The sequence below is a fragment of the Mustela nivalis genome (genome assembly GCF_964662115.1).
Source record: "Mustela nivalis genome assembly, chromosome: 2".
Lineage (NCBI taxonomy): Eukaryota > Metazoa > Chordata > Mammalia > Carnivora > Mustelidae > Mustela > Mustela nivalis.
In genome coordinates this window covers 173,883,988-173,896,341 of record NC_139021.1, presented here as the reverse complement: position 1 = coordinate 173,896,341, position 12,354 = coordinate 173,883,988, and the positions used below count along the sequence as shown (strand labels likewise).

General features: G+C 56.8%; 1 protein-coding gene across 1 annotated transcript; it reads right to left on the bottom strand.

Moving 5' to 3' along the window:
• Positions 1–408: 408 nt before the first annotated feature.
• KCNK18 (potassium two pore domain channel subfamily K member 18) lies at positions 409–11,779 on the bottom strand (the record flags this gene model as incomplete). Its single annotated transcript, XM_082720241.1, has 3 exons — positions 409–1,205; positions 8,967–9,095; positions 11,560–11,779. The coding sequence occupies 3 exons, from the start codon at positions 11,777–11,779 to the stop codon at positions 409–411; spliced, it is 1,146 nt and encodes a 381-aa protein (XP_082576367.1).
• Positions 11,780–12,354: the final 575 nt, after the last annotated feature.

The following is a 12,354-nucleotide window of genomic DNA, read 5'->3' as shown; positions in this document are numbered from 1 at the left end:
ATCAAGGGTGAAGAGGGAGGAGCTCGGGCAGATTTTAACTGAGCTGAAAGTACAAACTGCAAGAGCAAAGGTGGTTTTTTCCTGGTGACTCAAGAGAAGCTATGACATTCGTAAGGTATTTTCCTCTACAACAGATGGGACGTTTGAAAAATGAAGACGAGGCTCCCATTAACCGGGCTTTGGAGGATGGTGATAGTTTCTGTCTAATGTTTTGATATGAAGGGCATTGACCACGCTTCCGCTGGGCGTCAGGACCAAAATCAGCCCTCATGCAGGATTTGTCTCTAAGCCCCAAGGTCTCAGGGGACAGGCTGCAGGGACACCAGTTCTAACGACCCTGGACCCCAAAAGACAACGTGAAGAGACCAGCTCTGGCCGGCGTCTGTCACACAAGAGATGGCAGAGATCTCACTTTTTAACAGGCTGGTAAAATACCCCTTTTGCCAAGAACAGCATGAAATTTTTGTAGATGTGAACCAGCCTGTTTTGCACCAACTTGAAAGCAATGCACACGATCTCCATCCCAATGATGATATAAATGGAGAAGAACAAGAAGAAATGGGGGTGCTCTAAAACGGTGTCCCCGAACCCAATGGTGGTCAGCGTGACGAAGCAGAAATAGAAGGCGTTCTCGAAGTCCAGCTGCTTCTCCCAGATGGGGAGGACGGCGGCCGCACAGCAAATGTAGGCGAACACGAGGAGGACGACGACCGGGAGGGGCACGTCCAGTTCCTCCACCTGTCGTCCCACCTGATCCAGGTTGCTGATGACCGAGTAGGAGAGTCGTCCTGACACCAGCTCGGGGCACGAGTTACTCCTCTCCACGGCCCGCGGGGGTGGGGGCAGCGTGTTCTGTGTCTCTCGTGCAAGAAGTCTCTCGAACAGATCCGTGTTGCTGCTTGGGGCGGAGGGACACGGGCCAGGTTTGGGACCCGGAAGCTCTTGGGCGTCTATGACGATCCTGGGGACAGCTTCGGCCGCGGGCTTGGTGGCCGGCCTTCTGCAGAGCAGGCGGGAGCACCACCGGCGAAGGGGAGGCGGGAAGAACGGGAGTTTTTGGAACCGATTGTAAGATGTAGACAGGAGGGTGGCCAAGATGTCACCCATGTCCGTGAGGACGAGGAACATCAGGGGGATGCCAAAGAGTGCGTAGAGCATGCACAGATATTTGCCGAGCCTGGTGACGGGGTAGATGTGGCCGTAACCTGCAAGAGAGCACAGAGCCCAGTAGTGCCTGTCTGCTCTTCCCCCTCCCCCGAAAAAGCTTTCGAGAGACCTTCTGCCATTTCTCTTCCTTGTTTACGCAATGTGTTTGAAAATACTCATCTTAATGCATTCACCGGCGCCATCTGGCCTTGGGCTTGCTTTGCTGGGGGCAGTGACAGGGGAGACTCAGCTTCTCTTTAGAAGGAGCATGGCATGTCCGGATCTTGGACCCAAGACGTCCTTGGCAGGGGGGACAAGCATGTCTGGGGGTGAGCTGATCGCTTTTCACTCTGCCGCGGCCATTTCTAAACATCGACATGGCAGGAGGGGGGAGGCGGGGGTCGGCTCTGCCATCAGGACCACCTCCTCCTCCATCCTCCACAAAAGCACCTGTTTTGAAGAAGCCACCCTTGTCCTCCCCGGGATGTCTGGCCCCCTCCTTTATTAGTTCCTCCATAATGGGCCTTTAGTATACGCCAACAGTGTACAGCAGTGTACATAGCATGAGGGACAGTGGAAGGATGGAAGGTGTGAGACACAAGTTGCTGCCCTCGGAGCCACTGAGGTTTAGTAGATTAGACCAACCTGTTCACAAACGCTAGTGAAGTGGTAAGGATCCCAGCATCAAGACTCTTACCAACCTGGGCTCGAATCCCAGCTCTGCCATTTACTAGAACCTTACTTGGCTTGCGCTCACGTGGTCAAGTTTCTTGCCCATAACACAGGGCGGCAACCCCCGCTTTGTATATTGACCCCCCGGAAGGATGACGTGAGACCAGGGCCCGACCCGTCGGGCGAGGCTGAGAAATGCCGGCGTCCCCAAGCTCAGGCTGATCCACGCTGCCGGTCATGCTTACTGTGGGCTGGCAGCGCCCCACCTGCAGAGGCAGATGTTCTCACCGTTCACAGGTGGGGAAACTGAGGCTTGGAGAAATGGAGCAACCCAGCCAAGAGCATTCAGGACGAAGAGCGGAGTTGGCAGTCAAGCCCTTAGACTTGTCACACCGGCATTGGAGCACCCAAGGGGGTAGAACCTTGCCATTCTTACAAACCAGTCAGCCAAGCAAAGGGAGGGTGGGCTGAGGCTTTTCCGCGCTCTTCAGGCGCCGCCCCCCTCCCATCACCCCAGCCCCGACCCTCCCATCGACTGCGGGGCCAGAACAGAGAGGCCTCAAACCCCACGGGCCAGGCAGCAGGAGCTTCTGGAGGGAACGAGCTCAGTGACCTCAACAGAGTGAGGGAAATGCTTTTGTATTAAATGCCTGTGTTTAATTTTTGATGTCATAAAGGATGATTAATACAGAAAAGCCTAGGCCAATTATGCAAATTGACGCGAGAGCACTTGCTCCTCTGGCTGGCTAAACCCCAGCCCCGGCTCCCGGCTCCCGGTGGCCAGCTCTGGCCTCAGGCTCTGCCTTCCAGCGGCAGACACGCATCCGGGCCCCCACAACACCAGGGTCCCAGGAGAACGCTGCGGACCTCAAACGGGCTCATCGGTTGGCATCCATCCGAGAGCACTCCACACCCCCCTTGGCTGATTCCACGAGGCACATTGGTGGCATTTGGTGGCAGGGGCAGTTCAATCTGAATGTGCCCTCATAGCGTATGTACACGTTGAGTGCTTACTGCATGCGCTGGGGACACCGTGGTGAGCAGAGCAGATACGGAATCCCACCTCGCCGAGCTTCTGGTGTAGGGAGAGAGGCAGATGTGAATCACGTAGCCACCCTGGTGAGCTCGCTGTGGCAGGTGGAGATCAACCACAGAACATAAAAGAGCACACTGTCCCATGAGCGATTAGAACAAGGCGCTCCTCCTGGACTCGCCTTTATTGAGCACCTACTTCATGCCTGGCACTTACGGGTGGGCTTGGGGGTACAGTGGGAAACGGGCAGAGGTCCTGCCCGTTAGGGCTCCTAGCTGAGAAGAAAGCAAGGCCTTGAGCTTAGCTCTCCGCCATCCATAGGATTGTGAGGACCCAACAGGTGTATACACCAGGGGACAGGAATGGGGGCCACGTCTGATGGGCTAACCCTCCCACCAGAAACCCAGGCTTGTTTCAGGGCTTGCTGAGACAATGCCAAGGATTCCAAATGCCTCTGTTTCCTTTTCCCTGAGGGGCTCCAGCATCTCCGGCCGTCGCCTCTAGGAGAAGAGGTTGCACAAGTGGCCTCAGAGCCCTGTCCGGGCGTCGTAAAAGCCAAGAAGCACTGAGGCAATGAAGGTGGGGGTGTGGTCTTGAACGGGAAGGTGGAGAAGAGGAGCACAGGTGGGCCACGGCTGGGATGACCATCTGCCCAGTTTGCCTAGGACTGAGGGGTTTCTGGGCTAAAACTGTGGCAGTCCCAGGCAAACTGGGCAGTTGGTCCCTCCAGCCATGAAGGAAGGTATGGAAAGATTCTCTGGAGCAGGGACCATGAGGGATGAGGGCACCTGGAGCCTCTTGTGGAGGGAAAGGAGCTCAGACCTGACCATGGAGCCCCGGGTGTCAACGAAGATGCTTGGGCCAAAGCCACCAGTGCTTAGCAGGTCCCCAGCAGCCATGAGGGCCCAGAGAGGGGGGCCACCCTGTTTTCTAGATGGTGGACAAGCCCCTTGGGTTCTTGTGCACCCCCAGGCAAGTCAGGAGACACTCCACAGTGGAAACCTCTCGGCTTCTAGGATAGGGTCCCAGCATCAGATCTATTTTAAGGAAAAGAACATCCCACTGCTAGAATAAAGCGCCTCTTAGAGTGAAAATTCCCTGCACTGCAAAATCCCTAATGTCAACAACCATCATTATTACCATTATTTAGTGGACAAAGAACAGGGAAGTCAGGGTCTGTGTCTGCGGTGGCACAGCTCCAAGCCGACAAGGGCGTGCACCCCTCAGCTGAAGGCTTCCCTGTCCACCTGCCCCCCCCACCAGTGTTCTCCTTGGCAAGGGTGAATTTAGCGGGTTTAAACTAGAGGTGGCCGCCTCGAGGTAGAACACGTTGAGTCTAGGAGCTATGCCATTTTTCAGAAAACGTTTCAAGGAAGCAAATCTGAGAGAGTATGCGGCCCCTGTGAAGGAAATTGTATTAACTGTACCCATTATTGAATGCTGAGATGCATAACGGAAAATCCTATCATTTCTTATAATGTATTCATATATTCCAGTACGGTCAGCCCACTCCACTTAGGCTGTGAGTATTTAATAACCCATGCACTTTACTTACTTTCTTTCTTTTTAAGTAGGCTCCACGCCCAGCATGGAGTCCAATGTGGGGCTTGAACTCCTGACCCTGAGATCAGGAGTCCGCAGCTTAACAGACTGAGCCCCCGAAGAGCCCCCACACACTTTACTTTCTAATCCAAGGAGACTGACCCAGTCGGAAATGCCTGGGGACTGACCAACCTCACACCTGCCAGGTGTCCCTTTTTCCCCATCAAGGCCAGGTGCATTAAAGGGTGGCCCAGAGATGGAGGGCAGGAAGCACTTCAAACACTGTTATTGATCACAGGCAGCGGAGAACCTCCCCAACATCCTCTTCCTGTTGTAATTACCGGACAGCATGATGTCCTAATTGATTTGATGGTAGCCTCGCTTTCTTGGGACTTAAACCAAGATAATGCATTTCCATTAGATCAGTGGTTCACAGCCTGGGCTCCCATTAGAATCACCTGGAGAGCTCTGAAAAATACGGAGGCCTGGGTTTGTCCCTAGAGACTCTGACTTGATTGCCTCGGGGTCCAGGCTTGGGAGCTCATAAAAGATAGCCAGGCAATGTGCAGCCAGAGCTGAGAACCGTCGAATCGCATCAGTGCTTTGCAAACATCGGCGTGCATCAGCATCACCTGGAGAACTTACTAAATACAGATTTCTGGGCCCCACACCTATAGTTTCCAGCTCAGCAGGTCTAGGATGGGGCCTGAGAATTCATTCTCATTTCTAATAGGTTCCCAGGTGATGCTCATGCATGCTAACGGGTCCAGAGACCACTGCATTCGATCAGTTCTCATTGGGGAAAATTTTGCCTCCCAGGGGACATTTGACAATGTGGAGACAGCAGGAGAAGAAGTAGGGCCCTCAGGTGGGTAGGGACCAGGGATGCCGCTAATCTTCCTACAATGCCCAGGACAGCCCCTACCATGAAGAATCATCTAGCTCGAGACGTCCACGGTGCCTGCCCAGAAAGCCGGCATTAGGTTAATCCCCTGAAGTTCTCCAGGAAAAGGAAAACAAACTGAACCCCTTTGCTCATCTCCACTACCTTCCTTGAGGCTGCTGCTTCCCCACCACTGCTGCTCCACTGAGCTGTGGGTCTCTGGAAAGGCCTTGCCTTGGGGGCTCTGAGCTCCCTCTCCAGAGCCTCAGCTCGCCGCTAAATGGCACAGCTCCTGCCCCCTAGGCCGGTCGTGTCATGAGGCTTAGATAAGATCGTGCATCTAAAGGCTGGACACACCATGCCCCGTGCTGGGAATTGCCCAGTAGGGCGGTAGTTAGCGGTGTTCTTTCGGCCGGTCCCTCCCTGCCGGTAGCCCCCGGGAGGGGAAGAGCCCGGCTCTGAAAGGAGCCACCTGGGGGCGCGCTCGAGCACAAACTCGCGTCCATCCGTGAAGCTGTCGCCGCAGACGCGGGGTGTTCGCTCCAGCAACTATTCCTTCATTTTTCCTGGGGTACCGCTGCTCCCCCACCCCCGATTTAGAGATAGATCCAACTGGTCTAGGTCCTTCTGGTCATCTGCCAGGACTGACTCAGGTGTGGGGGGGTTTCTAGGAAGGGTTTCTTTGCTGGTGGGGACGGCCAGCCCCTTCTCGGCCGCACATGCAGTGCCGCGCGACCCGAGTGGACTCAGGTGACCTGATGAGCCGCTAAGCAGGATGGGAGAGGACCTGAGGCTCGAGGCCACGGCCGAGCCGCACGTGGACAGGCCCCGGAGCTGCCTCCACGGACTTCTTACTCCGGAGGGAACGTGTTCTCCCTGCGGTTGAAGCCGGTTGGGTTGGATTTTCCGTGAGCGGCAGCTGAGCGGATCCTGGCGTCACCTACACTTATCCTCACGGTGACCTGCAAGGCAGGCCTGGGAGGCGTTACCCACAAGGGAGTCAGAAGGGCCACATCGCTCCCTGATGGTCACACCGCTGACCCCAGACGGCCAGTCTCCAGGGTCCACGCCTGTCCAGCGGGTCCACTCCCCACATGCAAAGGGGCTGCAGCCCCAGCCCACAGCCACAGGCCAGGGCTCTGCGACCCTTGTAGGCCCATCCCTCTCAGGGACTGGTACTCTCTTGAATGAGGAACTGGGCCCCAGGGCATTTTCACTGGCCGAGAGGGGCCGTGGGCCACACTCCCAGTGCGGATGCTGACCCAGGAGCTCCTGAGCCTTGGCTGGGGGCGGCCTCACCACCTGCCCTCCTGGGCCCCCATCCCCAGCTGGGGAGACTCCTGCCAGCCCTGGCGCGGCCCCTCCCACCTGTCCCAGCCTGCTGCAGCGCTGCGGAGGGAAGCCAGGGGCCCTTAGTCCCTCAAGCATCCTCAGAGGGGGGCCCAGGGACACAGCACCCAAGTGTAAGAGCAGCCCCAGGTCCCTAGCTCAGGAGGTCACTGCTCCTGCCATGCCCCCCCCCCACTCCTGTCTGTTTCTGCTGTCCCCCAGGAGACCACACTTTGTGCAGCCCCCAAGAAGAGGATTTGGGCTCCCCCTCTTTCTAAAAGATTATTTATTTATTTATTTGACAGAGAGAGACACAGCAAGAGAGAGAACACAAGCAGGGGGAGTGGGAGAGGGAGAAGCAGGCTTCCTGCTGAGCAGGGAGCCCAATGCGGGGCTCGATCCCATGACCCTGGGATCATGACCTGAGCCAAAGGCAGATCCTTCATGACTGAGCCACCCAGGCACCCCTGGGGCCCTCTTTAAATGAGCACGTGGGCACTGTAGGGGTCAGCTCTGCCCCACACCCTCCCCTCTACCCTGGGCTGTGAAAGGACTGCCCTGGGTCAATGATTTGCACATAAGGAATCCTTGCTTTGGGGCTGAAGACGCACTTAAGAAAGTGCAGGGAATGGGGTGAGGCGGGCTCCTTCTCTCCAAGCGCCTTTCCTTCCAGGCCCTGGCATCAACTCCGGCCAGACATAACGTCTCTCTGGGAATCTGAGCTGCCCCTGCGCCCCAGGCACAGGAAGACTCTCCCTGGGGCTCCCTGGGCGGGGCTGGGCAGCATCCCTGCAGCACCCCCATGGGCCTGCAAGCCTGGCAGGCTCGTCTAGGGAAAGAGCACCGGACTTGGAGTCTCGAGGCCTATTCATGGGCACCCGCTCTACTCACTGTGTGGCCTTGGCCCCTAACAACACCTCTCTGGGCTCAGGCTCCCCCACCTGATTCATAAGACCTCTCTGAGCCTTAAAAGAGGCAGCTTAGTGCCCCGAGGGTAGCTGTTGGTCCTCATTACCACCGCAGCCCTTCCTCCTCCCTCACCTCACTGTCGGCGCTCCCAGTCCTGGGGCACCAGCGCCCCTCCCCACACCACGCCTCCCGCCTTCGGTGCTCCCTTCTGTTCCCCTGGGAGTCAGTTATCATCTATATGCTGGTGACTCTGAAACCCAGCTCCGCAATCTTGCCCAGACCGCTGAGCCTCAGACCCACATTTCCAGCAAGGCTACATGTCTCCCCTTGGAAGCTCCCCTGGAGACTTGACCTTGACTGGCCCCGAATCATTGCAGGGTCTTCCCCACCCTCCCCGCAGCCTGTCGGTCCCACTCAGCAGAGCTAGAGACTGATGTTCTCCTCATCCCGCAGGTATCCGAACTCTGCAGACTTTCCTGCAAAGACTTCCTCCAACCCGCCCCTCTTCTCTGTCCCCGTGACCACTGTCCTGGCTGAGGGTCCGTCCTCGCTCACACAGGCCGCCACAGAAGCCCCCCACTGCTCTCCCTGCTGCCAGTCTTACCCTTTCTTATCCCCCACCCCCACCCCATGCTACAGCTGCGGTGATCTTTCTGGAACGCTGCGCTACCGTGTTCGTCCCTCGTTTAAAGGACATTCCCACTGCCCTCAGGATGAAGCCAAACTCCTTAGCCCAGCTTGCTGGGTCTTCCCGTGGCCTGGGCCCTCCTCTCCCTCCCACCTCTCGTCACCCCTAATGAACCTCCTTACAATGCCCGCCATTCCTTCTGTTCCTGGGCCTTTGTCCACACCAGGCCTGGAGTGGCCTCTTCACGCCCACGTTCCCCAACACTGGCGCCTCCTGCTCTCCCTGACTCAGCCTGGCCGTCATCCCCTCCTGGGAGCCTTTAAAAATGTTTTTACCATTAAAGTGTCGCCTCTTGGGCCACCCCGAGCCTGGGGCAGCTGCCCTTATGCTGCACCCCGACGATACCCCGAATACATCTCAGGCTGACCACATCCGGTCGCCCGGGAGCCTGGGCCGGCGGGTACCACTGGCAGGAGGTGTTTCGTACAAGAACATTCAGCCAAGGGGCAGAAGGGGACTGAAAGGCAACCCACACCTTGCTCCCTGGGGCCTCCACCAGGGGCAAGGGGCTGCACCCACCAGAAGGGAGGGCAGTCCTTCCAAATTCCACCCCCACCCCCCGCCGTCTTAGCAGGGAGCACAGTCCTGCAGATTTACGTGGCCCCTCGGCCCGGCGGACCCGGCACAGGGCCGGCCCTCCTGCACCATTACTTGACCAAATGAACTGAATATTCCACCTCCCCACCAAGGCGCCCCAGCCTCCCCCCGCTCCCTCTTGCTCCCCTGACATCTCCCCCCAGGCCTGCCCTTGCCCTGGGACTTACCCACGGTGCTGATCACTGTGCAGCAGAAAAAGAGCGAGCTCAGGAAGGACCAGTCTGCAAACCCGTTAAACCAGTGGGGCTTCACCTTCTGCAGCAGCACCCCGAGGTCCCGTTTCCTGCCTTCCTCCACTGGGGAAAGAGAGGACCAGAGTGAGGAAGTGGGTTTTGCTCAAGACAGGTCCCACCACGTGCAGGGGTCTTCCCTAAGGAACAGGACCCCCCTGCCTTGTGGCTCCTTAATGCCAAAACCTGGTTCTGCTTTTGCTGTCTCTGCACTTAGTTCCTGCAGAGATGACAAGGCCTTGTCCTTTGTGAGAGGAGCCCCCAGGGAGAGGCCCCCAGGGGTCTGGCACAACCTCAGCCTCAGGATTGCTGTGTGGCCTAAGGGGGCTTCCAGAAATTTCTGAGCCACCTTGTCTTTCGCTTTGCAAAGGGGCATTCTACTTCTGCTCAGTCTCTTTCACAAGGTTTTGAGAATTGAAAACAAAATGGGTCTTATGAAATGCAAGCTCTTATATGGATACAAACCATCCCTACTCCCGGAGGTCATTAAGCCTGATGGCATTTGGTACTCGTACTGGGATCTGTGGGCACCGAGGCGCCTGAGGATTTCTGGGAAGCCACGGCTTTCACAGCATCTGACCCTGGGCCAGCCGAGCACGACTGGGGCCCTAGTTCCTCGGGGAGGTTCCCAAATAGCTCTGTTGGCCTGGGTGGCCAGTGGGCTTTGGGACCTCAGAGCCATCCTGAGACCCTGGCATGCGGCGGGAGCTCACTGCTCATGTGAAAGGGTGCCGAGCCGGGAGTCTGGACATTCTAGAGCCGGCTCTGACCCTGGGTAGCTCCCACAGCCGTGGACGGGATGCTTCTTTCCGAGCCCTTCCCCATCAGGGAGGGAGCATGATGTGGTGACAAGGGGGGTCTGGAGTCCAACGCCCGGGGTGGAATCCTTGGCTCCACGTCATAGTTTGTGACCTTGGCCAGCTGCTTAACTCCCAGACCCTTTGTTTCTGAATCTGTGAAAGGGGTCAGTTCAGGCCCCTGGGGGTGGCGTGAGGACTAAGTGCAATAACGCAGGAATGTGCTCCGCACTGGGTCTGCACTTACCGGGCATTTAAATCTCCAACAAAAATTAGTAAAAAAAAAAACGGGGTGTGAGGGGCATCTGGCTGGCTCGGTCAGAAGAGCAAGCAACTCTCTTGATCTCAGGGCCATGAGTTCGAGCCCCACATTGGGCACAGAGATTATTTAAAAAACAAACACAAAATGGGGTTGGCCCAGTGCTGTGTTCCCATTGCATTCTCTCCGTCAGAATCACCAGGGAAACGTTGTAAGATTCCCAGCCCAGCTCTGGAAATCCTGATTAAGTGGGTTTGGAGAAGAGCCTGGAAATGTGTATTTCAGACAAGCTCCCTGGATGATTCTGATGCCTGATCAGGTCTGGGAAGCTCTGAACTTGTTGCCTTCAGAGCTGGGGATGGCTCAGTGTCCTGGCGGGGGCAGGGGCGGGGGGCAGAGGACATGTCCTGGGTCAACTGAGCAGCGTGTGTCCGTCCGGTACAGATGCAGAGAGAAGGAGCAGGACCCTCCATGAAGCAGAGGCTCTGCCTCCTGAAAGCCTGCTGGAGAAGCAAGGTCCGGTCCAAGGGGGAGCCGTGAGCAGCGCAGCCGATGACTTACCTGTCACACCAGGGACACCCTTCCCCTCACTTGTAGAGGCTGTTTTTCCTTTGTCTTTTACTTGTGGACTCTCTATATTTTTATTTTGGTCTGTGAAATACATATTTGCAAACTTTGGGGAACAAGGCAGAGCAGGACTACGTGACTCAAGACAAATGAAATGCAGTAAGGACAGAAAAAGTGCCTTGTGCCTTTTCAAGAGGCTTCATGTTCTTAATCTGCTTCCCACAGGGTCCCTATGATTGGCAGGCCTGAGACTGTGGGCCCCTACCGTCCAGCACACTGAGACCCAGAGACAGCAACAGCTCTTCTTCAGGTCACACAGCAAGTTGGGGGAGCAACCGGGATTGAAACCAGGCACCCAAGTTACCAATTCCCTCCCCTGAGTCCAAAGGTAGAAAAGGCCACTGGGAACAGGAAGTGGGAGAGAAGAGGGCCAGGTGGCTCCTCCTGGGGGGCCAAGCCCCGTTTGATTGTCCCTTGAATCCTAGTTCCTGTAGACTGAGTCCTGGGGATGGGCAGGCATGAGTCAGAGGAGCACCTAGGAACCCCCAGCCCCAAGTCTGGTCACCCATGGCCCCCAACTAACCTCATCAAATCTCTGGCAATCCATCCTCATCAGAACCTGTCCGTCTGGGTGGGGCTGGGAACTGAGGCAAAGGGAAGGGAGCAGGTCCTTCCCGAGCACGTACTGGGTGCTCAGTGCTTTCCCTACATTCTTCATAGCAACCCTAACAGACTCTTGTTTTCCCTGTTTTATGGAGGGGAAAACTGAGGCTCAGAGAGGAGTCATTTGCCTAAGGTCCCACACAGAGGTGGGAAGGATACAAGCTGAGGGCTCCCAGCCCGCTGCTCTCTGGGGGCTGCCTCCCCCCATGGAGGAGGGCCCACCCCGCCCAGAGGAGCCACCTACCTGTTCTGTTGCATTTCAGGATGCCACAGAGCTCCACCAAGAACTCCTCAAAGTCTGGGTCATTTGGCCCCAGCTTCTGGCCACCCTCGATGGCCGAGAAGAGGGCAGCACCCAGCAGTGCGTAGGTCACCAGGGAGCAGAGGAAGCAGAAGCGAGGGAAAAGCTTCTCCAGGGCCTCCAGCAAGCACTTCCTGGCCGGGGGTGGCCCTGCAGCCTCCATCCTCCCAGGAGCGCTCAGAACAGGAGGAGCTGGTGGGAGAGGCAGGAGCAGCCCTGGCTGGAGGAGGAGGGACAGGAGAGGAATGGGAGTGCCCAGAGAATGGCCAGGCTCCAGCACTAAGTGGATGGTGCGCGTGCTTCCCCAAGGACCGGGAGGCAGCCGGTTCTCATCACGTTCAGTCACTTAGATGGCGCCCCCCAGCACCCCAAATTGCTATTGATCCACTGGCCTAGAGCTGCCCTGCAGGGGCTTTGGGTGACGCTGTGGGAGCAGCTCTGTGCTCTGGCCTTTCCCATCTGGAAGCTGCAATTTTGACTTCCAGGTACCAAATCTGACTTTTGGTTTTCAGTCAAGTGATTGCCCTTCCCGAGGGTTGTCTGTGGTATCTGGTTTCCTGGACCGGTAGTAATAATAGTCATGGGCATGGCCAGAGCTCTACGGTCTCCAGGCTTGATCGTGTACGGACCTAATTATTGGTCCTAATTCTTCACTCCCCTGTAGCATAGCCCCCCTGCCACGACCTTAAGGTGGGCAGAGCTAGACCATGTGATTTGCTCTAGCCAATCAGCTGTTAG